This window comes from Sphaeramia orbicularis, chromosome 13 (assembly GCF_902148855.1).
Source record: "Sphaeramia orbicularis chromosome 13, fSphaOr1.1, whole genome shotgun sequence".
In the NCBI taxonomy this organism is placed as follows: domain Eukaryota; kingdom Metazoa; phylum Chordata; class Actinopteri; order Kurtiformes; family Apogonidae; genus Sphaeramia; species Sphaeramia orbicularis.
The window spans coordinates 20,679,398-20,707,088 of NC_043969.1; the positions used below are offsets into that span (position 1 = coordinate 20,679,398).

General features: G+C 39.4%; 1 protein-coding gene across 1 annotated transcript in view; it reads right to left on the reverse strand.

The window, feature by feature from the left end:
* Positions 1–2,683: 2,683 nt before the first annotated feature.
* The window catches only part of pid1 (phosphotyrosine interaction domain containing 1), a 38,717-nt gene continuing 13,709 nt past the window's right edge, over positions 2,684–27,691 (reverse strand). Inside the window, exons 2-3 of the mRNA XM_030152207.1 lie at positions 22,595–22,741; positions 2,684–5,365 (exon numbers count right to left, since the gene is read on the reverse strand). Coding sequence (XP_030008067.1) covers positions 4,865–5,365; positions 22,595–22,741 — 648 coding nt within the window. The 3' untranslated portion in view covers positions 2,684–4,864. The remainder of the gene's footprint in view (positions 5,366–22,594; positions 22,742–27,691) is intronic.

Sequence of the window (27,691 nt, forward strand, 5' to 3'; positions counted from 1 at the left end):
AATCACATATCTAATCAGATCACATGTTGTCAGGATTTAGACAAATACTTTCAGCTTTGTACCTTCACTGAATTTCTTTAGTTGTATTAAACTCTAAACAGTAACAGGTGTTTTTGCAGACACCATATTTTAAATAACATCAAAATGGTACACAGAAGGATTTTGCTGAGCTGCTGACATTCCTTCAGGATCAGTTTTAGCCTGTTTTTCCCTCAAACCCTTATCCCTTGTTCCTCCAAACCAGCTCCTGCTGGATCACAGTCCAGTCATTTCCTGTTGAAAGAAATTCAGTGCAGCATCTCATCTGTATGCGACTGTAAGTGTATTACAAGAGAGATGTGCAACAAATTCACGGGGGCTTAAGTAAATACAGAGTCAGGAGTCTTGGGTTGTGAGTGGCAGGTGAAGGACCCCCACCAACACACACATTTCATTATAACGGTAATCCTAAATTTAAGACTTGGGGGACTAGTTCGGCAGGAGGCTGAGAAGGGCTCTGGCGATGATCAGAGGAAATGTTTTGTTTGTTAAAAAGAGTCTCACTAGAGCCTCCCCACCATCCAGGTACAGAAAATCAAAATAAGACATTAACATAATTGTGTTTTTACACTTTTTTCCTTTTTAGTGCAAATTCTGACCTTTGGTAAATAGTGTTTTTAATATAATGAAAGGGGTTTTGTTTTGGAATTTCCTTACAAATCCAATGTCCTTATCAAACTATAGTGATAGAAACTTTAAATAAGAAAGACTGAATAAGAATCCTTGGTGTGTGTATGTATCTAATCATATATACTGTATGTACAACACATCTAATTTCACATCTAAAACCCTTATATTTGGTTCCTATTTTCAGCTTATTTATCAAAACAAATGCTCTTTTCTCTGATTTCTAGATTCCCCAAAATCTTCAGTCCTGCTGAAGTCCTTTCTATTTGGTGCTTATGTAATTCAAAGTATGCTTTGTCATTCAATCCAAAGGGAGAAAGAATGTGTAGAGATCCCGGTCGACTTCACACATATGTTTACAGTACTCCACTACAGTCACCCTCCAAGAGGCCTGGGCCCCCTGCTTGGGGGGAAGAAGCATTGAGGAAAAAGAAAGCAGAGATAGTGAGCAAATAAGTGGAGGCTGATCAGAAGCCAGTATTGGCATTGCTTTCCTCCCTAGCTGGACCTCAAGCATGTGGGCCCTTGGCGGGTGGATACACATGCAGTTCTGGACACGGAGGAGGAAGAGCAGCCAGCTGGAGCAGTAACAGTGTGGTATTGTGAGCTGACTGACTGAGTGATGCCTCAATGGAGCAGAGATGCAGGCTGCTGGGGTGGCCTCTTTCTGGGGCCCACAGGGCCCCTCTCTGCTGATGCACTGCTGGAAGTGGGTCAGACAGACACAGAAGCACAGTAGAGAGCAATTGGTCGGTGTATGCTCAGCAGAGCTTCAATACAAAAGGGCATCTAAACAGTGAGTCTTGTGTACAGTGAACAGAAGAGGCGGAGGCAGAAGGCTTTGTTAACATGCCGTTATAAAACATACACAGAACAGACTAAATGTATTGAATATGGTTCAAACAGCAAGAAACATTTCTCCTGTTTCCCATTGGTTTAATTAGGAAATGAGAACAAAATTGGCATCTGGTCACTATAAATGTGTCTATGTGGTGCAGAAAATTGATCAGGATGCACAAATCCTTTTGCAGTGCTTACACTGGTGTCAGATAAAACAATCTGTTTTCTTTCTACCATATGAAGAGATGCTTCACATCATGAGCAGTTGTACTATGTATGATGAGGAAAGGCCTCTTTGAAGGAAATGTTCAAAGCGCAGACTGTTGTTCTAGTTGCCAGAGGGAGGCAGTGTTCTCATTCAAACATATTAACATTCTTCACAGCATCCATTTTGCCTCCAATTCTCTGCAGCTCTTAAGCTGCAAAATGATGGCCAGCCATGGAGCAGTAGGCAGCTAGTTATCTTGTTATTGATGTGGCCACTTTGAAGAGAACAGGCTGCAACATTCTGGTGGATGAGAGGCCAGAGCACAACAGAACAATAAAAGAAAGATCTGAGAAGTTTGAGGAATGCAAGGAATGAGGAGAGTAAAACATCCTTTAGAAGACTGAAAAAGCTGTGGCTGTGTCACACTTAAACATGAAACATGCTTGGAAATCTCATAAAGGTGTATTTTTTAGTTGTTCTGTACAATGGGATTCAGGAGGTATCATGTAAAACTGAAGCAGGAGTGTGAGGACACACTCACCTGCTTATGAGTGTGTCACTGAGTAGTTCCAGCTCTTCCAACTCATGGCATTTATGACGCTATGAAAGAGATGAATGGCTTCTGTGTTACATGGCTTGTAGCACTTCAAAACATTTCTTAAAATACAGTTCACTACAACAGATTTTATACAACTACCTTAAATGGAAAACCTCACATTCCAGTATGCAGCAACACATGTGAACAACGGATAAAGCGTGTGGTTAGGCGTTGCATCTGTCTTGGCATCTTGTCAAAGCATCATCTGAAACTGAACATGCTTTTGTGTTTCTCCTCCCACACACGGCCACAGCAGGGAATCCAGTGAGTTAAAATCAAACAGTTTTAAGAATGAAAAACCTGCTTTAGCTTGAAACTTGTGGTAGAATGAAGGAGACAGATGAAACAAAACAGACCACACCAACACATACTTGGTCTTGGTAAATACTTTATATGCAATTGTTTCTTGATCTTTGCAAACACTGTATAGAAAACACTTAAGGTAACATTTTCAAACATTTAAAGCGTGTCTGAGCTTTCAGACAGACATGACACAGTAATCTACAGCTTTATAAACATTCTCCCCCTCTGGCCTGTCCATACACACCCCTCACCACACTTTCCAGCACATACAATCCTTTCCAAATACACACACATACACACACACTCACCACTGTCAGGCTCTCCACTTATTATTCACAGTAGGCTTTATAACACTGTTTCTGTATTGTATGATGGTTTGCAACATTTTTTTTATTATTTAAAATAACTATTAACATTTATGCTGTAATATTTGGAAAGTGATACATTGGAATTTACATAAGCTTATTGAGCGAGGTTCAAATACAATGTGTGTGTACATATGTATAATCATACTGTATGTAGGTGTGTATATCTGAGTGTGTGTGCTCATCAGAGCTGTCTGCTTCTGAGTCACAATGATCAAAGACTGTTCCTGCTGAAATAGTCCAGTCTGTTCAATACAGCCCAGCTAGAAAAGGGGAAAGTGGCGTGGAGCTCTGATGGGGGATTTTTCACTCACATTGGTCCCTTAGTTGCTCAGAGAGGCAATGCAGGGCTGCAGAGTGGAGTGAAACTGTTCATCAACTTACTGGGACGGCCTCCGGGACAGAGTTGCTTACAGCTGTCTGTGGGCAGCAACAGAACAAAGCACTGCCACGGAGATGGCATGAGGAGATTACAGTGGACTGAAGTGACTGGGGATGGTGTGAAGTGTGAAGTCGGACTCATCATACATTCAGCAGAGACGAGGAGTCGGTCGTTGTCCTGGACGGCTATGATTTAAGATCAACCTCAGTCTCTGTAAACTGACACATTCAGCTTCTCAAACTCACGCAGCCTTTTTAATAAGATGAGAGTAAGAAAACTTAGAATCTGGCGAATGGTCACAGTACCATGTCTGATTTTAAAAGGCTGCCTTAAGCATCAAAAATGGATGCTTCTGGGGCAATGAGAAGTCTTCACCTCCAGCTAAATGCACTCCTCCATTCTCACTTTTTTCTCTTTCATAAACAGAGATGCGAGCACTCACGTGTACATTCATATACACATAGTGCAGAAATACGCAATTACATTAACACACACATAAACAGGTTGACGCACACACACATGGCCACACATACACACTAAGACCTGGGTAAAAGACCAAAGTAATGTGAGAGGAAAGTGAGGCACATAATCTGACAGGCAAAAACAGCCTGAAATTTGGTATACTAAGAACAGAAGTCAGATGTGAATGATTGAGGTGTGCAGACAGGCCCAGACTTTCAGCCATTTGAGAACTTTTAAATGTAACATATATAGCACCTTTATTTGCCCAGGTGCTTTATACATACTCTATGTTCATAATCTTTAAGTATCTATTCAGCAGAGACAGAGGCAACACTTCTGGCTCCATCTCACACATGAGCAAAGCCGTACAGGCAAATCGTTTTGGGGTTCAACTTGGATCTAAGGACCAAAGTGATGATATGAGTAGTGCTTAAAGTCTTAGCTTTTCTTTCACATCCTCACTTGCTATTACCAAGGTCAAAGGCATTGTAACAGAGATCCACAAAATTAAACATTTAACAAATTTATGTGCTCCAACAGTCTCATAAACTCTGAGTTGGGACCCAAATAAGTCACAGGCTTATTTCTGTTGGGTCCCTACATGGCAAGAGTAGCAATAGGTTTTCATGAGCTGGGATCTGAAGAACAGCAACTATATTTTGTTGTTCCCTAGACAAAAAAGCTTAAGAACCACAAACTGTGTCTTTGCTTGGTGCAGGAGTGACAGTGGCGGGGAATGGAAATGTCTAGTCAATCTCATGAGGGCGTTCACAGAGGTGCCCTTACAGGTCTTCAAGGGCCATTTATGGCAGCACTTTGCTATCCCTGTATGTAAATGTCAGTCGTTCATCTACCTTCCCTTTATTTAAAAGCTACTTCATTATCCTGGGCGTGTTGGTTCACAGGGTCAGTTGATTTTGTTCCAAATTAAAACAGAAAATAGATAGTAGAGGAGAATGAGAGAGCAGGTAAACTGTCCATCCTTCCAGTAACCCCTCACTTTGTAAGGATGGGGATCAGGAGTTTAGGTGTCCGTCAGTTCAACCGTCGTCGGGGGTAGAATCTTCAGGGGTGGACGAGTCCTCAGCAAAGTCGTCTGATGAACCACTCTTGTGAATGCGGCCGTCACTGCGCATGCTGTGGAAAGTCTTGCGGAAAGCCTCCATCATTGAGTGTGCCAGCTTCTTGGCCTCCAGCTTGCTTTCACACTCCACAGCGTGGCAGTCCATCTGGAAGGACAGGTCGTCATTGATCTCCCGGTAGATCCAAGCAAAGACATTGGGTCTGACGCTGTGGTCGGCTGTGCAGTAGGCAATCCGTGCCACCTGGTAGGTGTCCATGGTTACTGAGGCCTCGCCGTGCTCATCCAGGTGATGAAGACGCACCTGGAAGGGCCGGATCTCCAGCAGAGAGCTGCCCCCGGGGCAGATCCCCTGCTGCTGAGCCAAGGCTCGACGATCCACCAGACCGACCACAGCTGACTCTGTGCAGCCAGACAGGAACTGGCTCCCGGAGATAGTCACCTTCCCCAGGTAGGTCACCTGCAGGAAATGACACAGACATATTCCATTAAACCAATATGAAAGCTTGAAGGTTTATGTTTCCACAAGATGACTAATGACAAAAGCACCACTTGTATCACTTTGCTGTAAAAAAGAAGACATAAGGAGTCTCATGTGCAAATGGAAAAACCAAGGGACTTTTTCTTTAAACAGGGTTGCAACAGAAGAACCAGCAATTTTTATACAACGGTATACCTTTTCAGATTACCACGGTAATCTGAGAAGATCATATATTTGCTAAAATCCAACTGAATGACTATAAAAACTGAATCCAGCAACTTTACTGCTTCTCATACTAAAAAAAAAAAAACCCAGGCTCGGTGGTTTATGGGTGAAGTCACAGTTTTACATTCATATCCAGTGATGGAGGCAACATTCTGAGGTAAAATACAGCAAACACATTAGCTGTGAAAAAGCAAGGCTGGACCTAAATTTCAATACCCTCAGGCAGTTTTCAATATGAAAATCATTGCTTTATAAAGAGTTCTTCGAACTAATCATTGTGGAGCAAAAATAATGTTCCTCTGAGAACTAATTAATTCCACACTCAGTGTACATCATTAGGTTAATTAACCTCAAAACTGGGGTGCTTTAAGTCTGTCAGAATGAAGAAAGATGTGTAAGAGCCGGCAGCGGCAATGAGAGGCTTTTCTAATTTTTTGTGGTAACAGTGCTGACAAGCTGAAGGCTGCATGTGTGCTGTTTCCCAAAAAGAGAAGAAAACACTGTTTTGAGCTGTGGCTGCAACGAGGACCATAGAATACCATAGTAATGACACTGCATACCAGCAGAGCGATAGACTGAGGAGATGTGGAGGATAAGGCAAGCGAGAGTTAAGAGGTGAACAAAGCTGAGTTTTCTATGGGAGCGTGGCCAATCTGAAAGCAGTCCAGGAATAATGGCTGACTTGTGTGCTTTCTCTACATGGTGTTCTTTATAGCTTTATAAAAATACACAGAGGAGGAGCCTGCTACGAGTCAAACACTCAAAGAGTTTTCACTCCTGTCTGTGTTTATACTGGAGCAGTGGAATACTCCTCGCACTCTCTGAAGAGTTCATTGCAGCTGGCTGACACACCGGCTGCAGATAACATGGGTGCAATGATGACTGAATAGATGTCGTCTGCATCTGCCACATATTAAGGCTGTCTATAGGGTAACACATTTCTATGAAAGCATTTCAGTGACTGACTGCATTATATTTGTTTTTTTTTAATTCCTTCTCTTCACTCTGGAGACAGCAGATTAAACCACACCAGACTGATGTACGGAAAGCAGAAAGTGACTGAAAGCAGAGTCCCATTTCCTGTTTTATTCATCACATGATCTGTCTGCTTCTCTTCTTTCAGAAGTTTGTTTAGTCTGCAACTGTCAAGTCTACCTGCCCTCCTTCTCTGCCGTGACTTTTGAATGAGATCTTTCAGAGTCAGCGTGGAGAACAATCCGCCAGTCACTCGGAGTCCACTGGCTTCTCAGTTTGACCACTGAGTCTTATGTAAGGAAAAGGTGTAGCATTTACCACAAGCATTAAAACTGGGGCATGCACCCACATCTTTGGTTGAGGTTTATCCAAGTCAGAATATAGTTCGACTTCCTACAAAAATAATAAGGCAAACACAATTCCATGCTACTTGTATTATTACTATTATTATTATTAAGATCACTAAGGTACTACAATACGATGCAGTTAGAAAAGTTCATAAACTGCTGTTATCCCAGTCTGGCAGTCAACAGGAAACTAACACTAAACAACCAATAGGAAGTCAGCATTAAATGACACATTGATATGTGACACATACGTTTATGCAGCTAAAACCACTGACCTCCAGCTTTCTTTTCAAAACAGATTTCCTTCTTTTCCCGGCTCCTTTCGCTCCTCCTTCCTCCCAATTTAGGATTTTTTTTCCCAGTTCACATAAATACCACTATTATAACAGGGTGCATATTAGCTTAGCTTCTTTATTCACAACTTCAGTAGCACAAGAAGACAGTGTGCATTAATGACATTTAATTCTTGTATCTTAACTTCTGGCCATAGTCTGAGATTCAGTAGAATTGATCCTTGTACAGTATGCATACGTGTTGTATGAGTTTATTTTAACCATATCAGACAGTACTGCTGCCTATAAACTTGCAGGACGGTCTGCAGGAGGCTTTGGAATGAGCGGCTTATATCTGATTACATCACCATACATGTTGTCATATTTCATCAGCTTAGAACTGACTTCTTATTATTTCTGTTGTATGATGAGTAACACCTAGTGTTAAGGTATACTACCATTACCTACAATGCCCGAGTGTGAAGCAGAGTTAATATCTGCATAACAAAAAGCCAAGAATGGACAAATAAATCACTGGCTCTAATGGTGGCCTTCTGAGTTATTAATGGCCGCTGTAGGGGAGGGTGTCTACTCTTGACCCAAGTATTTACGCCAACTATAGTCAAATATCCAGTCTTTCCTTTATTTCTATTTCTGTGAAAATGCTCTAGTAAATCAATCATGTGACCACTTGAATATATGGGCTTCTTTTATAATTGTAAGGAAATTAAACCAATGAAGGGAGGGAGCTACCACTAAGGTTACACAGGAATACCAAAAATTCAAGCAGTGAGCAGAAATGTTTCCTTGGAAATGATACACTTCTGCATTCCTTCCTTCATTTTAGGAGGACAGCTAAAAATTTAAAATGTGCTTATTTTTATGTACAGTGAGAAGCGATAAACATCAGTTTCTGTATTGAATCTGTAGTTAGTAGAAAGCACTGCATTAAAACTGAAAGCATGACAAAAACACTCATGTGATGTTCAGAAATTTAAATTATACCCATAAACACCTCATTAGCTTATTAGTCTGCATTGAAATGTTCACTTCTCTGATGTTTAGCAATCATTTCCTATATGCGGAAACAGCATTAGCCCCCAGGATATCCCACTTGTGGTGCAACATGATGCCAATTCAGGTTTCTATAGGAAATAATCTGACATGTAGCTGGTGAACGCAGCTGCCTCCTCGTGCCTGGTTTTCATTAGTGGTGACCGTGGGGTGGGACATACAGTCTTTACACCGGATCCATCATTCAGCTAGTGCCACAGGTCTGCCGGAGCAGCCTGAAGGCAGGGCGGTTTGCGAGTCGACCACACTGACACCCTCTTGAAGCCAAAAGGCGGTCAGTCATTCAGCCAGGCAGCAAAGCCAAAAACTGCGCCAAGATACATCAACCATCCACACTGTGCTGTTTGTATGTCAAACAGCAACAAAGAGTCATTATGGACTTTTTTTCTCTGCTTCTCCTATTTTGATATTGAATTACTTGTTTAAATTTCGATCATTTGTTCTGATTGCTTGCTTCCTAGTTGACGAAGGCTGACTACTTTGCCAGATTTCCCTAAAAGCAACTGGGTGTTGGCCAGTTTTGTGTCTACAGTTGTTTCTCTTTGTCGTCCATGATGCTTTACCTGTCTGTCTCAATCAGGCAGTGATGTTGGATGTACCCGCTTAAATGCTCTCCACCTGTCACATGTGAAAGACCGACCGACTTAACCCAGAAAGACCCAGTGCTCCTTTTACCTCAGTTCCCCAAAGAATTTTTCTCCCTATTTCACCTTTCTTAAGGGATTTATCTCCATTTATTGTAATATTGTCCTCTGTATTTTGAATTTTTTCTGTGAAAAACATGTATTTTGTTATATTTAATTCACTGATCATGTAGATGTTCATAAAAACTCAGACTAAAGTTGAGGGTTATTATATCAAAAACAGAAAAAACTGAAAAAAAGTGACTTTTTCAGTAAAATCTACCATTAACTGAACATAAACCAAGTGTCTCCATCCACTGTCATTGATCCAACTCCATGGGTTTTACTAGTGAATCAATGTTGTAGAAGATGACGGTGTTTCCACGTTAACTACGGAGCCTCTGAACATCCAAATGGGTCATATGTGATGACCACGAAATGATGACAAACTGTATTTTACACCAATTATTTACATGTATTAACAGAATTAGTGGATCAACAGGTATTAAACATTCTACATCAGTAAATTGTTTTGGTTGCCGGTGGATATTTGGGTCCATATGGGTTAAACAAATCAGGCAGGCAGACACTGGTGTCGAGATGGAAGGAAAGGATCTGATTTTGGCCAGTGAAAGGTGTATTTGGTTTTGTATGTTATAAATAAAGCCGATTATTCAGAGGAAACTAGCAAAGGCCACTATGAACCAGACATGCAAAGATGAATACACACACAAACAAGGTAGGAATGTCTGTACATATGTGCATATGAAGATAAATTACATTCTTGTAATCATTTACTCCAGCAAAAAGTGAAAAAGTAGGCAGAAAATGCTAACTATTCCGCAGAAACCTCCAAAACACTTGCTAAAACTAGACTTGCAGGATTTCATGGTTAGCAGCGCTTGAATCATGCAATTCAACTGCTTTGAGTTTGTTCCTTCAGGGCTCAGACAACACTGTCCCCATTTACACCTACTATTAAAATGTGGCCAGTATGTGAATATAGCATCTGTGTAAGGAAACTTTACTGTCTGTGAGTTTATGAATAGGCAGACACACTATATGTGAAACTGTCTGCAGAGTTTACTGCATTTGGGAATACCCCATCAACTGACTTATATACTGCCATCAAGTAAAAGCCTGAATTTACAGCATCCATCCATCTATCCATCTATCCATCTATCTATCTATAAAACACATCAGACAACTAACTTCTGTTGCTCATGGCTGTTATGTCATTATACAGAAATATTACATTTGTGAGAAACTATCTGGCCCCAGTGCAGGCCTGTCATCCCTGGGTAGAAAAAAACATAATGGGCCAAATCTGATCGAAGTGAACTTACAAAAACCAGAAGGACTGTCACCCCATACCGTTGTCTCAGTATGGGGTGACAGTCCTGGAAAATCTGGCACAGGAATAGACATTTATAATTATCACTGTGAAGTCAACAGCATAAATTAACTGTAAAGAAGATAAAGTAAATCACTAACACATGAGACATGATGTTGTTTTGACTCCAATTATTCCTGTTCAGTACATGAATAGTGTGCTGTCATGTTTACGGAATATTTTTAATTTGCAATACGCACAGATTACTGCCTCTGTTCATGAACGAAGATGATCTTGTACCAGATGTTACAGAAAAAAGTAAAGATATCTGATATCCAAGCATTGATTGACTCCGAAATGCATGTCAAGCTTCAGTAAAACTATAAAAATATAATCTTAGGTTAATTAATTTTGTTTTGTTTTTTTTTTAAATGGTGTTTATCTAATTGTTTTTATCGTGTCCAAATGCATCGTAATTTCATTCTGCAGTGCATCTCTGATGTAATGTCTGAATGATGTTAAAGAAATCTGAATCTGAATTTCGATTTTGTTCATATGTTAACCCTAAAAGAAAATAAAGCGTTAACATGGCATATCTGGCTCCTAAACAATAACAGCAGCACAAGTGCTTCATGAATAATCTCTATATGGAACTAAGCAAATTGCAAAGGTGGACTTGATACAAGTTAGTGGGCAATTTTTAACAACTACAGTATGTGTGTGTTTCACGATGTATCAAGACTGTTTCCAAAGGTACAAATCATGGGTTATTATTGGAACAATGGACACACACTGAGTCAAATGATCATAAATTCAGCAGACAGAGATGGGATTCAGGTTGAACTCACTGTCAGCGCAGAAACAAGATGCTTTCTGATGGTCCAAGCCAGAATCTAGAGATATACGGTCTTGCATGGGGGCTTGAGAAAATAAATATTGTGCAGTCTGTGAAGGAAAGCGACTGTGGCATATGTGTGTCACTGGACCTTCTGCAGATACAGCTTTGGATAAAACAGTTACAGCAACCCATTGCTCTCAGACCAGACCACATCTGCCGTCCGATCCTCTGGCAGTCTGCTCACCAGTCGTCTCAGCGCTGGCAAGTCAGGCAGGCAGCTTAAATCATTCCAGAGATCTACAGAGTCCTCCCCTTTGTTTCAACTTTCCATGTGTTTCTCCTCTTTCTCCTCCATGCTCAAACTCCCTTTCCTCCACTCGCTCTTCTTTCTGTCACCCCTTTTCTAAAATCCTGCACTCCCATCATCTGTTTCTCCCTCCACTCTCACTTCTTTTCTATCCTCACATCCCCTCTACACTCCATACTCTGTCCTATGGTTAATTGTTAACAGTTCTTTACCGTCAAGATGGAAATATTGGTTCCATCTGAAGAAAATACAAGCTGAAATTAAAAAAAAAAATAAAAAAAAAAGAATCAGCTACAGGAACAAAGGCCTTGGGGGCTGCAAAGGAGGAATGCTACAGAGAAAAATGGAGAAATTACTGATAGAAAACCAGACAGATAACACATAGTGGAAACTGAGGCCAATGAAGAAAAACAGTCGGCCTGGAGAAACTAAATATTCATGTACAGATTTGAACACTTCTATAGTGGAACAGTGAGACACTGTACATCTGTACCTGCTTTGTTGGAAAGATACAAAAACAAAGGAGTGCGAGTGTTTGTGAGTGTGACAGAGAGAGGGGAGGAGCTTGGTTAAGCATTTGCATGTGTGCTGAGACATGTGGCCACCATTACTGGGTCTTGGTTTACGGAGGACATTGTCCTTTTCTATTCTCTGCCGCTGCATTCACATGCACAGACATCTAAACAGGCAGCCCTTTGAAGTCAGCGGCTCCCAACAAGGGGGTCAGGACCCACCACGGGCCTCAAGATGATGATAAAGACTATAATATGGTATATCACTAGAAAAAAACACAGTAAATGGCCTTTTTATTGTGAAACTTTGATTTTTAAAAGATGTTTACAAAGCAAACATCAAACTAATCTCAAGTCAGTAAGAAAGTTGAGCTTCTGGGAAATAAGAAAAATAACATCCCCAAGAATGAAAAACATGTTTGAGTAGATTCAATTCTATCAAATTTTAAGAAAATATATCCAACTTTGTCTAAAGATATTGTAGCCAGTAGAGCTATATTCAACCAGTAACACGCTAACACATTGCACAATACCATGCAAAAAAACAACTGTTTCCCTTATTTTAAGAGTAAGACTGCTTTTTAAGAACATTAAGTCTGTCTCAATGACTTTGTTTTTGTCACTTGTGATAAACACAACTTGTTTAAATTCTGGCATCTTTGTTTAGTGTAATTTTTGGCCAGATTTTTACTCTAGCTTTCTGCCCAAGTAAATTTGGCCAATCTGGTTCTTTTAAGCTTATTCTGTCTTTTAGGGCTGTTTTTTTTCCCACGTAGTTCTTTCAAAATCCTGCAGACAAAACAATGTTACAGTAAAAAAGTATAAGTAATTGTTTAGTTTGAAGTCACATAACGGAACCAACAATGACCCTCTACAAAAACATATGTAACAGGAGCAACAGACAAGTCATGTAACTACATGTTTAACTTTATATCCTCATTTTCCACGTTTACAATGATCTACACACGACAGAGTCACTCCACCATATGTGTTTTTATGTACATGCCAATAGTTGTTTCTGTTTTTGACGAGAAATGAGGCAAAAACACTCAAACATTTCAAACACTGTAAACCAGTGCCTGAGAAAAAAAAAGACAAACGTGTTGCTGTAAACAGATGGAGAGAATAGAAGGACAAACTAATGGAGAAGACAGAAAGAAGAAAGTAGAAGATACACAGTGGGAGACAGAGAAAACATCCGCAATCCTGCAAGTGAGTCGGTTGGGAGGAAGACAGGAAAGTCCTGGTCCACTCGCACACAACACACTGTCCTTTTGTCTGTATGTTAGTCTGAATGGGTTTGCGTGTAAGGACACAGGCATCCGTGTCTATATGAGAGGTGTAGAGTTTAGCCACAGCTGGTTGAGCTATCAGCAGAGGGGAGGAAGGAACCAAGGGGAAGAGAAGAAAAGAGGGGGAGGGATGGGAAAAAGAGGAGGGCCACTTAAATGAGGAGATACCTGTCCCAATGGAGAAAGGCTTTGGAAGCACAAAGAAGGGATGAGAAAAGGGATAAGATGACAGGGAGACAGGATGAGAGCTGAACACACGGTTAGTTGTTGTGAAAGGCATGTGGGTTCAGTTGGATCAGGTCTGAGAACAGACTGTGATGTGAAGGCACCAACAGTCAGCAACACTTCTGGAAGTTGTTGTTTCAGCATTAGGCATTCTCTAAGACACTAGTCCAAGGACAAACAGGTGGCACAGACAAAACACACAGACCAGCTCTCAATCTGTGCCTGTTTGCTTTTTTATGGCTTATGTCTGTTGGATTTTGTTCCAACCAGTATTTTTTTTTTTTTTTTCCCCAAATGGCAAACAATGAGATGACACAGTGGATAATATGGTTGTTTTTGTTTATACTTTAATGGCTGAAAGGAAAAAAAATGAGATTCATCTAAGGCAGTGTGAAGAAGATACTTAGTATTGTCAGAATGTTCCGAAAAAGATGATCTGAAGATGAAAACAAAACGTAATGGTCAAGGACAAAGAAGGGCAATCTTTACAAGGACCCTGAGATAAAGTACACAGTGAAAGAAGCGTTCATCTCATTAGTCACTTTTCCATTGGACATATGCGCAAAACTTTACTGATATTTACTAAATGTCGAAAAAACAGAAGTGCGTAATGTCAGTTTTTCCATTAAATCTCAATTGTTAATTTATTATCATGAGATGACACAAGAAGTCATTCCATACACAGCGACGAACGTAAATATTGTGTTGATTTACAGATATATTCATTATTATTATATATTACCTCTCTATCCCTTACTAAATTATAAAAAAATATTCGGTTTCCTTGTGTGTCCACATATACCACACCATGTTTGTTTAAAAACTCTTCTTTTTGTAACGTCCATCAACATCCTTTTTTTTTTTTTTTTATTTGCATGACTCTAGTTGTGGAAAAAGGTCTTTCCATTGCAGTTTTGTGTAATATACCATTTGCCCTATGCCCGAAAAACCACCTCTTGCCAACGCAAAAACTTTTCATCAAAAAACGAGAGTAAAGGAAGGTAAATTTTTATGTGCAAGTTAAATTCGCACAATCTGAGGGTCAATGGAAAAGTGACTATTGACTTTCTGTGAAAATACTCTAAAAAGTAAAACGTTTGCTTTCAAACATTAGTCAAGTAAACTAAGGTAAGTATTACACTAAAAAAAGAATAAAAAGTTGCATTCCACCACTGATAACAATGAGGATGAGCATGTTCCACAGGTGGAACTCAATCACCCCACAGTCACAGAGGCAGGTTATCCCAGACTTTTCCCTCGGTAGGCCTCTGTGTCTGGATCCCCCAACATAACTGGAAATCCACCACTGGGGAATGCAGCATTCCTGAGGAGGTTGTTAACATTCCTCTAAACATATTGAATCAGCACAGTACAGCTGGCTCCGCTTGCCACAGCATGCAAAGATGGATGAGGTGTGTGTGTTGTTTTTTTTTTTAAAGTGCTGTGCATTTGCTTGTTTGCATTGCACGGTGAGAAGAAAGCGCTATGTGTACGTGTATGAGTGTGTGAGCACAAAACAGAGTCCGAGTGTCTCAACGTACGTCAGGACAGGAACACCTCAGTGTGAATGAAAGAAGCTTTCACAGCTACAAATCCTTCCTACAGCCCACTGTAACCAACCATGGTAATGACATTTACAGTATCTAAGCAGGGCTTCACATTAACGTTTCACACTGGTGACACTGATGCCAGTAACTTTTTCAATTACTGGCCGCAAATTTTGGTCTAAGCCACAAATCTGCTGCAGTGTCTGCCATATAAAAGCGCAATAAACGTCTTTTTCCCCCCTTTACCATCGCTACTTGGTTACAGCAAATGCGCTCACTACAGCTGTAAATATAAATAGCACGGAGAGGGTGGATTTCTGTATTAAGTTCAATAAAAAGCTCTATGACGTGCATGTGTGTGATTTATATGATGTGAAATATTAATCCCAACCAGTGTTGACTGTTAGAGTTACTGCAGAAACATATATATGACTATATGATTCACCAAAGGCATTTATATTATGACAAGATAGTGCACCCAAAAGAGTTTGAAATGCCATTTCATATACGGTCATTAGGGACATGACAATCAGTAAGTTACAGGCTATAATTGGTCACCTGTTATACTACGTCATTCCGCTCAGTTCAGAAACGTCAACATCTGGCACTGACGGACCCTTTAATTATGGGCTGTCACCTTTAAGAGTGCAGCGGAGAGAGTGAGCCAGACAGTCACATAGAGACATGATGACTAAACTGGACAGGGATTCTGGTCTGACCATTGAAACCATGTCATTCAGTGTTTTAGCTGAAAGGAGCCAAACAGCCTGGGTCAATCAGCGTGGATCTGAGGGAAGCCCTGGTTTGCAGCCCAGTCTGGCTCCTCCACTGAAAAGGAAACATGCCAGTAAAGACAAGGTGCAGCTAACCCAAGCCATGGACTAGTCCATCTTGCAACCAGAGATAAACAGATCATGCATTGATAGAAGAGATAGAAGAAACTAACGATGGAGGAATTTAGCTCCAGTAGTGGAAAATGGCTACTTCTACCATTCTCAACTGGAATTACTGACTTTAAGGAATAATAATAGCTCAATTAAAAGAATCACACTAAGATATTTTTACAGTTTGTTGCTGCTCAGTTACTAATTCACTAACAAATAAGAAAAAAAGAAGTATATTTTACATCGACTTCAGATATTTAGACACATTGTGCAGTCATAATTTCTGACTGTTTACGCATAGAGTGAGTACTTTCAAACAGTGTGCTAATATTAGACTGATATTACTTATTTACACTTACGTTTTCAGAACACGTTTAATTTTACATGCTTTCACAACACACATAAAGACATCAGCCAATAATTTGTGTGAGAACGTGGTGTAATGACAACAATGTTGGACCCAGACCTGAACCTGTTGAATTCAAGTTGAATAGTTTGGTATGAAAAACACAAATCAGGATAAGATAGTGATGTGAAGGACAATGTGGGGGAGGAGCATCAACAAACGACTAGACTATCAGAGTAGTGGAGTTTCTGTAACGCAAACATCATGTGAATTAAGTACTGTAACTGACCATGTGTGACTGTAACTGGACACTGGACGTGGACCCAGAGGACCAGAGGATACTGGATCAAACATACAGGCAGCAGATGATCAGACAGGTAATGTTGAATCAGCTACTACACTGTTGTCCACGAAGTTGGAAGATTTTTTTTTTTTTTTTTCCAGACACATCAGTAATCAGCTTTGACCAGATGCAATGATTACATACTGACTCCCAGTTACACTTTATTTATCAAGAATAAATCATATAATCACAATCATTTCATTACAGGAGGTGGTGCAAATATTTTTGTTTAGCTTTATGGTCAACAGTGTACTTAAATTTAATGGGCTGGACTTTATTAAAGTATATATTATAGTCTTTTATTGGAGTATATATTATAGTCTTATTAAAGTATATATTATAGTCTTATTGGAGTATATATTATAGTCTTATTGGAGTATATATTATAGTTTTTTATTAAATGAGAGTTGCTATTGATGCTTAACAGCTACTGAACATTGACAACTTTTGTAAAACGCTGGTCTTTTGTTATTATTGTTTTTATGGATAAGATTTATACAGCATAAAGTGACTATTACTATTTTCAACTAATGTTTTGTTAATTTAGACACAAACACCATGAATCGTTCACAGCACACACTATAACATAAGCCAGTACAAGACAATCCAGACATCCAAAAACACAGAAAAACACATTAACAAGAAACTTGGAGCACTGGTCATCTCACCATCATCGTGGGTAACAGGGTGAGATGACCGGTGAGATACCGTTGGTAATCATCTAAATGCCATCACTGCATGTTCTGTTCTCTGTGCAGTAGAGAAGAGGCGGAACATCCAGCACACTGACTGACATCAGACTACCAAGTACAGAGAGACAAAAAGGCTCTCTGCCTGGCAGATTAGATAAAGACATGGAGGGACCAGCCTGTCCTGGGCGTCGAGTGTGAATGATGTCACGCTGAGTGATTCACACACCGTGTCTGCTTCGACTTCTCTGCACAGGAGCAGAAGGACGGCAAGAACAAGAGCCAATAAGAACTTCAGCAAAAAACACTCATTCTCAAACAAAAGGAGATTTGTAACAGGATCATTTAAAAACTAAATCTGGGTGTTTAGTTTAATCTCATTCACACTGAGATTAAACTCCTATTCACACTGTCGTGTGAATAGGAGTCATGCACTTCTGTGTGTATGTTTACACACAGTCCAAATCTACAGCCAAAGGCCAACATGTAATTGCATGCATTAACCTATACAGACCCAGTGCTTCTTTTGTGGCAGTTCCCCCATTAATTTTTCTTTGTATTTAACCTTCCTTAAGTGACTTTTTTACCATTTATTATATTATTCACTGTATTTTACAATTTTTCAATGAAAATCAGGTATTTTCCCATATTTAATTTACTGATCATGTAGATGTTCATAAAAGCTCAGATTAAACTTGATTGTCATAATATCAGAAACAGAGAAAAATGAAGAAAACGTGACTTTTTCTACAAAATCTATCATGAAGTGAACATAAACAAAGCGTCTCCATCCACTGTCATTTATCAAACCCCATGAGTTTTACTGGTGAATCAATGTCGTAGAACACAGGTGTCAAACATGTGGCCTGGGGGCCAAATCCGGCCCGCCAAAGGTTCCATTCTGGCCTGCGGGATGAAAGTGCAAAAATTAATCTGAACAGTCAAGGTTGTCCAAATCATTTTGGTTCAGGTTCCACATACAGACCAATGTGATCTCCAGTAAAAATAACAACACAATAACCCATAAATTATGACGACAAATTTTCTTGGGGAAAAATTAAGTGGAAAAAATTTAAGTGAAAAAAATAAGATTACACTGTGAAAATATTTACCTTTACAAAACTATTAATTCACGATAAAATGCAAATAAATACATAAATAAAAACAAAGATGAACAACCTGAAATGTGCAATTTAACACTATTCTGCCTGTTACTAAATGTTTTGTGCATTTATGGATCCACTGTGATCTGTAGTTGTGTTAATAATAAGAGATGGAATATTGTAGAAATTGTTCAAATTTTAGCTCCAAACTCCAAAATTTTAACAATATTCTGCCTGTTACCAAATGTTTATGTAACACTGTGTGCAAATGTACATGTATAAATAATAAGTCGAGGCAAAATATTGTTAAAATTGTACCAATATATCAAATGAAATTTCTGTTTTTTCAGGTTATTCACATCTTTTTTGTAAAAAGTAAATAATTTCAGAATTTAATTGGGGTTTTTTTGTACTAAAACAAAAACAAAACTTGGATTTGTCATTATTTATAGGTTATGAAGTCATTATTTTACTGGTCTGGCCCGCTTGAGATCAAATTGGGCTAAATATGGCCCCTGAACCAAAATGAGTTTGACACCCCTGTTGTAGAAGATGACAGTGTTTCCACGTTCACTACGAAGCCTCTGACTGTCCAAATGGGTCATATCTGATGACCATGAAAAGACAACAAACTGTATTTTACACCAATTATTTACATGTATTGAATGGATTAGTGGATCACCAGGGATAAAACATTTAAGATCAGTAGATGGTTTAGGTCACCAGCGGCTGTTTGGGTCTTTACAGGTTAACTGTGGGTCAGTATCCAAGCACTGAACCACAACATGCAAAGATCTAAAGCTCAGCAGCATCCGTGTATGAACTTATTGAAAAGCAAAAAGGACAAATAGTTTAATACTTTCTTTTTGCTGCTACAGCTATAGTACAATCTTCTAGAGTCATTTTAAAATCCTGTTATTTCTCTTCTAACACCACTGAGGAGATGAGAGATGAGTAACCTTTAGAGCTGAATCAGGAACAATTTGACCATTGTTATGAAGTATGACTAGGAAGCTGGCGTGGCTGTAAAGAGACACATTTTCTCAATGGATGTGGAGTGGACTGCTTTGACAGCGGCAGGCCAAGCAGGGCAATGAGAGGTGGCCTTTCATCCTTGCTAGCTGTTAGCTTTGGCAGGAGGACAGCAACCCTCAGCCAGCCTTCCTGCCTGCCTGTAAACTGGGAGCACAACTGGGGGCTGAGAAAGAGAAAGAGGGGTGAGAAAGGAGAGGACAGAGAGCAAAAAAATATGGGGGGAATATGAAACACTCCATGAGGATCATAAACGGTATCATTTTGTAACAAGCCAAGCCAAGAAGGAAGGATGGTAAGGAATACAAAAGACCACTGTTTCCTTAGGAGTTTTCTTTTTTTTTTTTTTTTTTGCCTTGCTCTTATTATGATTTTGAGAACAAACTCCTGGCATTTTGAAGCAGAAAGCAGAGGTGCAGAAGCAGGTGGGCAGACAGATATGCAGACAGGCAGGTCGTGACTCAGACAGGAAGTTACACAAGCCGACAAAGGTGAGGCAGGCAGACTTGCATATAAGGAGGCAGCAGAAAGATGAGGGAAATGATTTTTTTTTTTTTTCATGTGGTCGGTATTCTGCTGAATAGCTGTAGTGGTATCCATGGCAACAAGGCTTGGCAATCGCACTAATGCTGGAAAGAGCATCGGGTGCATGAAGGATTCACACTAGACAGAGAGAAACAACAAAGTCCCGCTTGGTGTTACGTACACCTAGGAATTACACATCAATATTTATCCTCCATCATGGCACCATCTGTCATTTTCCAAGATGACTGGCAGTTGGAGGACCGCTGTACGGACGGTAATTAAATACAAAAGGTGTGAAAGTATGACACACACAACAGCGGCATACAGAAGAGTCAGTAATCTGTGACACATGCCTGAAAATTATTTTACTAACTAAAGGAAATATATTTTAAACACTAATTCATTTATGTAAACTGGGACATTCCAAAGCAGAGACTTGTCACACCAATAATAGTTGCCGCAATGCATTCTGGGAATAGTTGCTTATACGTACTAATAATACCATAAGCACTGGGAACTGAAACTTGGATCGAAATTAGAAACAAGAAAATACTAAGTCATGAAATTCTGATTTTCAGTTGTGCTTATTGGTTCCTAAACCTCACATCTTACTTCCACTTATTCTATGTTTTACTTATCTATGTTTAATGTCTCTGAACAACTATTTATTGCTTTGTTGTTTTTTTTTTAATAAATGTTTGCTTGTATCAGCTACTAAAATGTGAAGATTTTGGTTCATAGGTTTTAATTAATTGTTTGTCGTTCTGAATAAATTAACTAATAAAATAATAAGTGCTGGGGCTCTCATTAGTCGCTTTTCCATTGACCCTCAGATTGCGCAAATATAACTTACGCATAAAAATTTACCTTAATGGAAAAACGACAATTTCGCCAAAACTCTCGATTTTTGATTAAAAGTTTTTGCGCTGGCAAGAGGTGGTTTTTCGGTTGCAGCACAAATGGTATATCATGCAAAACTGCAATGGAAAGACCTTTTTCCGCAACTAGAGTCATGTAAAAAAAAAAAAAAAAAAAAAAAAACAGATGTTGATGGACGTTACAACAAGCAAAGAAGAGGAGTTTTAAAAGAAACATGGCACGGTATGTGTGGACACACCAGGAAACTGAATAATTTTTTAATTTAGTACGGGATAGAGGGGTAATATATGATAATAATGAATACATCTGTAAATCAACATGATATTTATGTTCGTCGCCATGGTTCTGAAATGACTTCTCGTGTCATCTCACGATAATAAACAAATCATTGCATTTGGGATTTAATGGAAAAACCAACATTACGCACTTCTGTTTATCGAAATTTAGTAAATATCGGTAAAGTTTTGCACATATGTCCGATGGAAAAGCGACTACTGACTGACTCAAATGTTTAAAAATGTATTAACAAATCATACAGGGAACCTGAAGTGGAAAACAAGCTGCAGGCGTGAGTCCATTTAGAGAAGCACTGAAAAGTTTATCTGTGATAACTCAGAACACAGAGAGTTAAACAAAACATCCATGATGATGTTAGATTACTCTTCCTCTCATCTTTCACAAAGGCAGCTGTTGCCCCGTGAGGCACAATAAAATAAGACGTGACTTTCTTGTATTTCCGTTTTCAGTTCTTCGTGCTCTGGATTAAGATGGTTTAGATTACCTCGACATTAGTCATAAGTTCATACATAAGATTTCACAGCTCCGACAGAAGGATCAGAATATGGCAGCTAAACAAATGAAGACCTACATATGAACTCCTTCATCTCTGTCTGTGTCTGTGCTCTGGAAGTAAAGACTAACTTTCCGACTTTCACTTCATGTTCACTTAGAACTTCTGGAAAGTGCTGATGAGGTTTCTGTGTTTCTCTTTTCTCAGCTAGCGAGGGCCATGTTTTCATTTATTGTCCACATACAGTATATGATGGCATGTACTGCAGTGTGTGTGTGTGTGTGTGTGTGTGTGTGTGTGTGTGTGTTTCTGTACAGTGGTCTGATAAGGAGACACAACAAGCACCAGGACTGTTTGTTCCATGACTGTGTTTCTTGGCAATAATTTCAACGTCTTTTTTTCTGAAACTTTTAACTGGAAGCTTTGAAATATTTTGTCTTGTTTTGATAAAGTTGGTACAGCTTTTCCGACATGGTTATAAATGTACAGTATACCATTTAACAACCAAAAAAAAAAAAAAGCATTTTACACAGGGACACTGATAGTCCTCAAGTGCCCACAATCTTCTCGCTTGATGTTTTGCTTACAATACTGAAGCACAGACAGGCAAATACACAAAGACACAGTTAGTCGGTTGGAGGTGTTATGAGTAATAACAGAGCGTGGCTGCTATTTTAATCTGTAGCTGTGTTTGTTTTTTGTTTTGAGGACAGAGAAAAGAGAAAAGGCTGTGAATGCAACAGCTCATTGGATCAAACTCTACATCTGACACACTGTAGAGCCAAGGAGAGGAGGAAAACAAACACACCCATGCCAGAGCTCACACACATATGTATATGCCCACACACAAACATTTAATATAATTATTCAAAGACGTGATTCAGACGCAAAGACTTCGTAAGTACTAAGTTAGCAAAATAAGAAGTGGAAACTTGGGTCGGAAAACAAAAGGAAAAGCAGCGGATTTGGGGTGTATTAATGCTATTATGGATTTACTATTCGGAGACAGGCCTGGATTTAAGGATTATTAGGTTCATGTGATCTTACCTTGTATCCAGCATGGGTTCGGCTCTTTGCGAGCGGTGTGGTGGAGCAGAGCTCAATGGCCTCGGGCTCGTGAAAGATCACCGTGGGCAATGGCTCCTTCCTCAGCGTCAGCACATTTAGCTTGGTCTTCAGCATTGTCTGAAAGTGCTGATGGCGAGAGGAAATGAAAAAAAAAAATGACACATTGTAATTTAACAAGATTTCAAATCTCAATATATGTCAGCAGGCTGCTAGGAGCTATGACACTACAGTTGTCTGCACTGTCAGTACCGCTGGAGGCTGAATAACTGCAATCCAAATATGAGTCAAACAGACGAACACCTCAAAGTCTGGAAATGTGAGGTATGACCCTTTTCCACCACAGGGCACTGATGCAACTTTACTTGACTTTATTTGCCAGTTTTTAGTTTTCCAAGAGGGAAGAGGTACTTAGTAACAGGTACTTCCTTAGTTCTCATATGAACTGATGCAATAATCAAACTGGAAGGCCCACTGATTGGTCAGACAGAATCATCACTTTTATTAAATTATCATTGTCCAAGATACGAATGTAAGAATGTACGGTTTTTAAGAAGCCAAGCTACTACCTTCTACTCACTTAACCCATAAAGACCCAAACATCCACCAGCAATCAAAACCATCTACTGATCTAAACTGTTTAATACAGGCTGATCCACTAACCCTATCAATACATGTAAGTAACTGGTGCAAAACGCAGTTTGTCATTTTTTCGTGGTCATCAGATATGACCCATTTGGAAGTTCAGAGGCTCCATAGTTACCATGGAAACACTGTCATCTTCTACAACATTGATTCACCAGGGAAACCCATGGAGTTGGATCAATGACAGTGGATGGACACACTTGGTTTATGTTCAGTTAATGATAGATTTATTAGAAAAAGCCACGTTTTCTTCATTTTTCTCTGTTTCTGATATTATGACAATCAAGTTTAATCTGAGCTTTTATGAACATCTACATGGTTAATGAATTAAATTAGATATGGGAAAATACCTGATTTTCATTGAGAAAATGCAAAATACAGATGATGACATTATAATTTACAGTAATAAATCACTTAAAGGTTAAACAGAGAGAAAAAAGAATTTGGGAACTTCCACAAAAGTAGCACAGGGTCTCCATGGGTTATACTTATACTGATTTTTTAACAACCAACACACCCACACCTTCCTTAAATGAGGTGATGTACTTTTTGACAAAGTTGTGTGTTATTTTTGAAGACACTGCAATGGTTTCATGTTGAGCCACGTTTAAGGTGCACTACACATGCAGTGAAAAATGAATTAAGTATCAGGTACCAAAAGTGACTTGAGTAGAGTAACTAGTATCATCTGGTGGAAAGGTTCCAACACAAACCACAGCATGAAATATAGAGAATGACAAAACATACTGCTCAGCGCTCCATATCAACTGTCATCAAGCTCAAAGGGTTAAAATATTCATAAAATAACTCATACGCCCATTGAAAATACACGGCAGTGGTGAAAATTAGAAATGAGGATTGAAATTGAGATGGTGTGTGAGGTTTATTCTGCTCGGTGTGGAATGTGAAGACCAGATGAAGAGAGAGAGAGAGCTCTGCCCTCGCCGTCTCCGTCAAAACAAGCGAGGAGAGCCTGCTCATACTACTGTCCGAGGCCAGTGTTTCCTGAAGCTGAGCAGTACCACATGGTCGTTCTGGCCCTTTATGTCGCACTCTGTGGAATTTCTGGGCTTTCTCAAAAGCAGCTGAGACAAAACGGGGCAGCTAATGAAATCAGGACATTCATAACTGAGACGGAAAAGGCAGGTCTGCAGTTTTACCTCCGTTAATAAAGCTCACAGCACTCGTGATCACGACATTCAGACCCTGAATAGAAACCCTGACACAGTAACCGTTGTTGTGTCTGCAGCAGGTGTTTTGACTTTTTGAAGTTAACATCAGTTTTTTCTGACTGTTTCATGACCTTTATTGACCTGCCAACAGAGTTAACATGTTCTGCATAATATGTCCTTAGAATAAATGAAATTTGTCACACTTTATGTAGCTAAACAAAGAAAACCAAAAGGTAAGTTATGATAATTCTGCTAAAAGGTCAAGTGTTGATCCTAGAACATAATCTCCTGCTGCACTTTGTTCAGGCTTCAAACTGAATTTGAGTCTTTTCTCTTTGGTTTTCACATTGGAGCAGCACAGTGTATGTCTTTTATACAACAGATGGTCAACATTTTTAGGCAATGAAAGGAGTAAATCCTGCCAATGCAGGCAAACATCAATCTTCTGTTGGTTTGTTCGGTAAAGCCAAGGGGAGCATCCTCAATCAACTTCAGGAAATAGGTTTTTGTATCCAATTTCTGCTGCATTGAGTAAAAACCAGGATCGCATTATCTGACTACAATGGTCTGTCACTGGATGTGGAAAAACATTAAAATCCAGTGACTTGTTCTTTTAAGCATCATTTTAAGATTTTCACTCCAGGCAAATGCTGTGCACGTCAACTACAGACCGGTGGGAGCACAGGCCCACTCATCATCACAGGACCTTCATGTGGAGAAAATAATAATAAAGAAAGTGGGTGTCAGGAATGAGGAAGATAAGGTAAGAAAAACACAAGGTGGAGATGAAGGAGAAAAGCAGAAAAAGGCAAATGGAGTTGTGAAAGTAAAGCCACATGTGTGTAAACGCTCGCTGACCTCCGCGTCAGCACTTTACAGCTTCCTGACAGCGGCTCACATTCCTGCGGTTGGCCCCGGTACGGAGAAAGAGGGGTGGTGGGGGGTGTGGTGGGCTCCCTGACTCCTCCACCCCCCACCAGGAGCAAAAGGCGAGAGCGGAGGGCCACTTGTGGAGTAATGCTGGAACTCTAGTCATAATATTTTTGCTGCATTTAATTTTTTTTTTTTTTTTTTTTTTTTTATTTCCCAAGTCCAGAAAGTCTCCAAACAAGTTACTCCTGTTACTGAATCTATTTCTGACTTTAACTTGGGACACTGACAGGTTTTCTGTCTCCACCATCGGGGCACTGTGGGCTACGTTGGTTTGGAGGTTGGTTACATGACAAGGGTCTTGTCTACACTCCAGTTTTGAAGGCTAAACAATGGCAGCCGTCACAAGAAAACCTCAAATCTCCAAATAATGGCTCTCTTTCAGGATTATGAAAAACAGCCTTGTTCTGAGATTGACAGTCATGCAATTACTCAGGGTGATCTGAGTCACATTCAGGGGCATGACATCTATCAAAGTGTTTCAGCAAACTCTGTAAAAGTTGGATTTAACTGAAAGCAGTATTTACTTCAGTGTCACTCCAAAACCTTTCCATGAAGTTGATTAAATGATTGATTATGGCCACTTATTTAACTTAAGTGACTCCATCATTCATCATTCTACCAGTTAAAACATTTTTAGTAAGTTTCCTCTCATCATTATTATTATTATTATTATTATTATTATTATTATTATTATTATTATTATTATTATTATTATTATTATTATTATTTTAGTGTTAAATATTGTGATGCATCCCATCAAATATTAAATGCTTGTTACCAATGATGCTCTTCATTTAAAATCAAAGTTTCTCCAGATTTAACAGGCTTTGGCTAAAAAGCTAAAAGCTTCAGCTGTGACTCACTGCTCATACATACCCATGTGATGAATGTGTATTTAGGTTATAGTGAAAAAAAAATTCAATAAAAAAAGGAACTAGGGCTAATATTACCAGAACTTACACAGTGTGACTTTTACAGCATCTCTATTTATGTTTTATGGACATCCAGATCCGTGTTATGTTTATTTGCCTGAAATCAGTACAGTCAGTAAATTTTAGCCCATAATAAGCACCTTCCACTATTAGGACTGAGGGAAAAGATCAAGTCAAACAGTTTTAGCTCATTCTGAATCTCGTTACTAATATATTGTGGATTGTGCGTGTAAATCCAGAAAAATAGTTGAATAACCACATCCCTGATAAATCAAGGGGACAGGCTTTGGAGAGTGTCTTGTGCCTCCTGCAGTGATGAGCTTAACAGGTCACAGATGGTAAGTTAAACTTTTGGCCCCCTGGGGAGCATTCTTACAGGAAAGAGGCTCTCAGGTCAATCTCGTGCTATAAGACGCTCCTGCCACACCCACCACAGCATGCAAACAGGAGCTCCAGCAATGGAATCATGCTAAAACAATAAACAGCTGTAATTACTGCTGAGAAATAAGCAGATGCAAACCGTAGAGATGTTTCATAGTGAGAGGAATGACGTGGATTCACCAACAGGATCTAAAAGGCGACTGGTTCACCCACAAATCTCAATGTGCGATTAGCGCCACAATGACTGGATGTGAGTTTAACACAGACCTAGAGAGCAAAACACTATGAGCATGTCTCTGATTCATTTGCATACACCAACCCAGACAAGATGAAAGAGTGTATACAGCACTGTCCCAGATGTTGTAGTTTCAGCTCAGTAATGGGAGAAATCAAGGCAGTATCTGCATCTTTTCATTTACTGTTACTTTACTGGCAATGTAAGAAAGTATGGCAGTACTTGCTATTAAAAAAAAAAGGGAAAAAAATAAATAAATAAATAAATAAATAAGCAAAGTAAAAGACAATAGGCATGTTAAAGTAAACATGTGAGTGTCAGAACACATACAATAGCTGAGATCTGTCACCAAATACTAGGGATGCACCAATACCACTTTTTTCCAGACCGAGTACAAGTACAAATACTTCCATTTGATTACTTGCTGATACCAAGTACTGATATGAGTACTTAATAATACCATTACAGTTCTTAGTAACTTTTGAAAATGTGCTTTATTGTCATTAGTCTGACTGTAACAAAGTGCTTTTACTGACATTCAATGTGTTGGAATGAGCGTTTCTCAATTAATCCACCTGAGGGCGCCGCTCTTAATTAACCATACTGGACAAATACCACAAAGAAAAGTAAAGTTTTTTGAGAAGTCAGTAATAACAAACATGGCAACGACAGAGGAAGTAATACTAATGTGGATACTGATACTGATATTGATGATGGTAGTTGTCATAAATATGTCAGTAACTCACACAGTCGCTCTTTGAAAAGACCCGCTACCTCCACA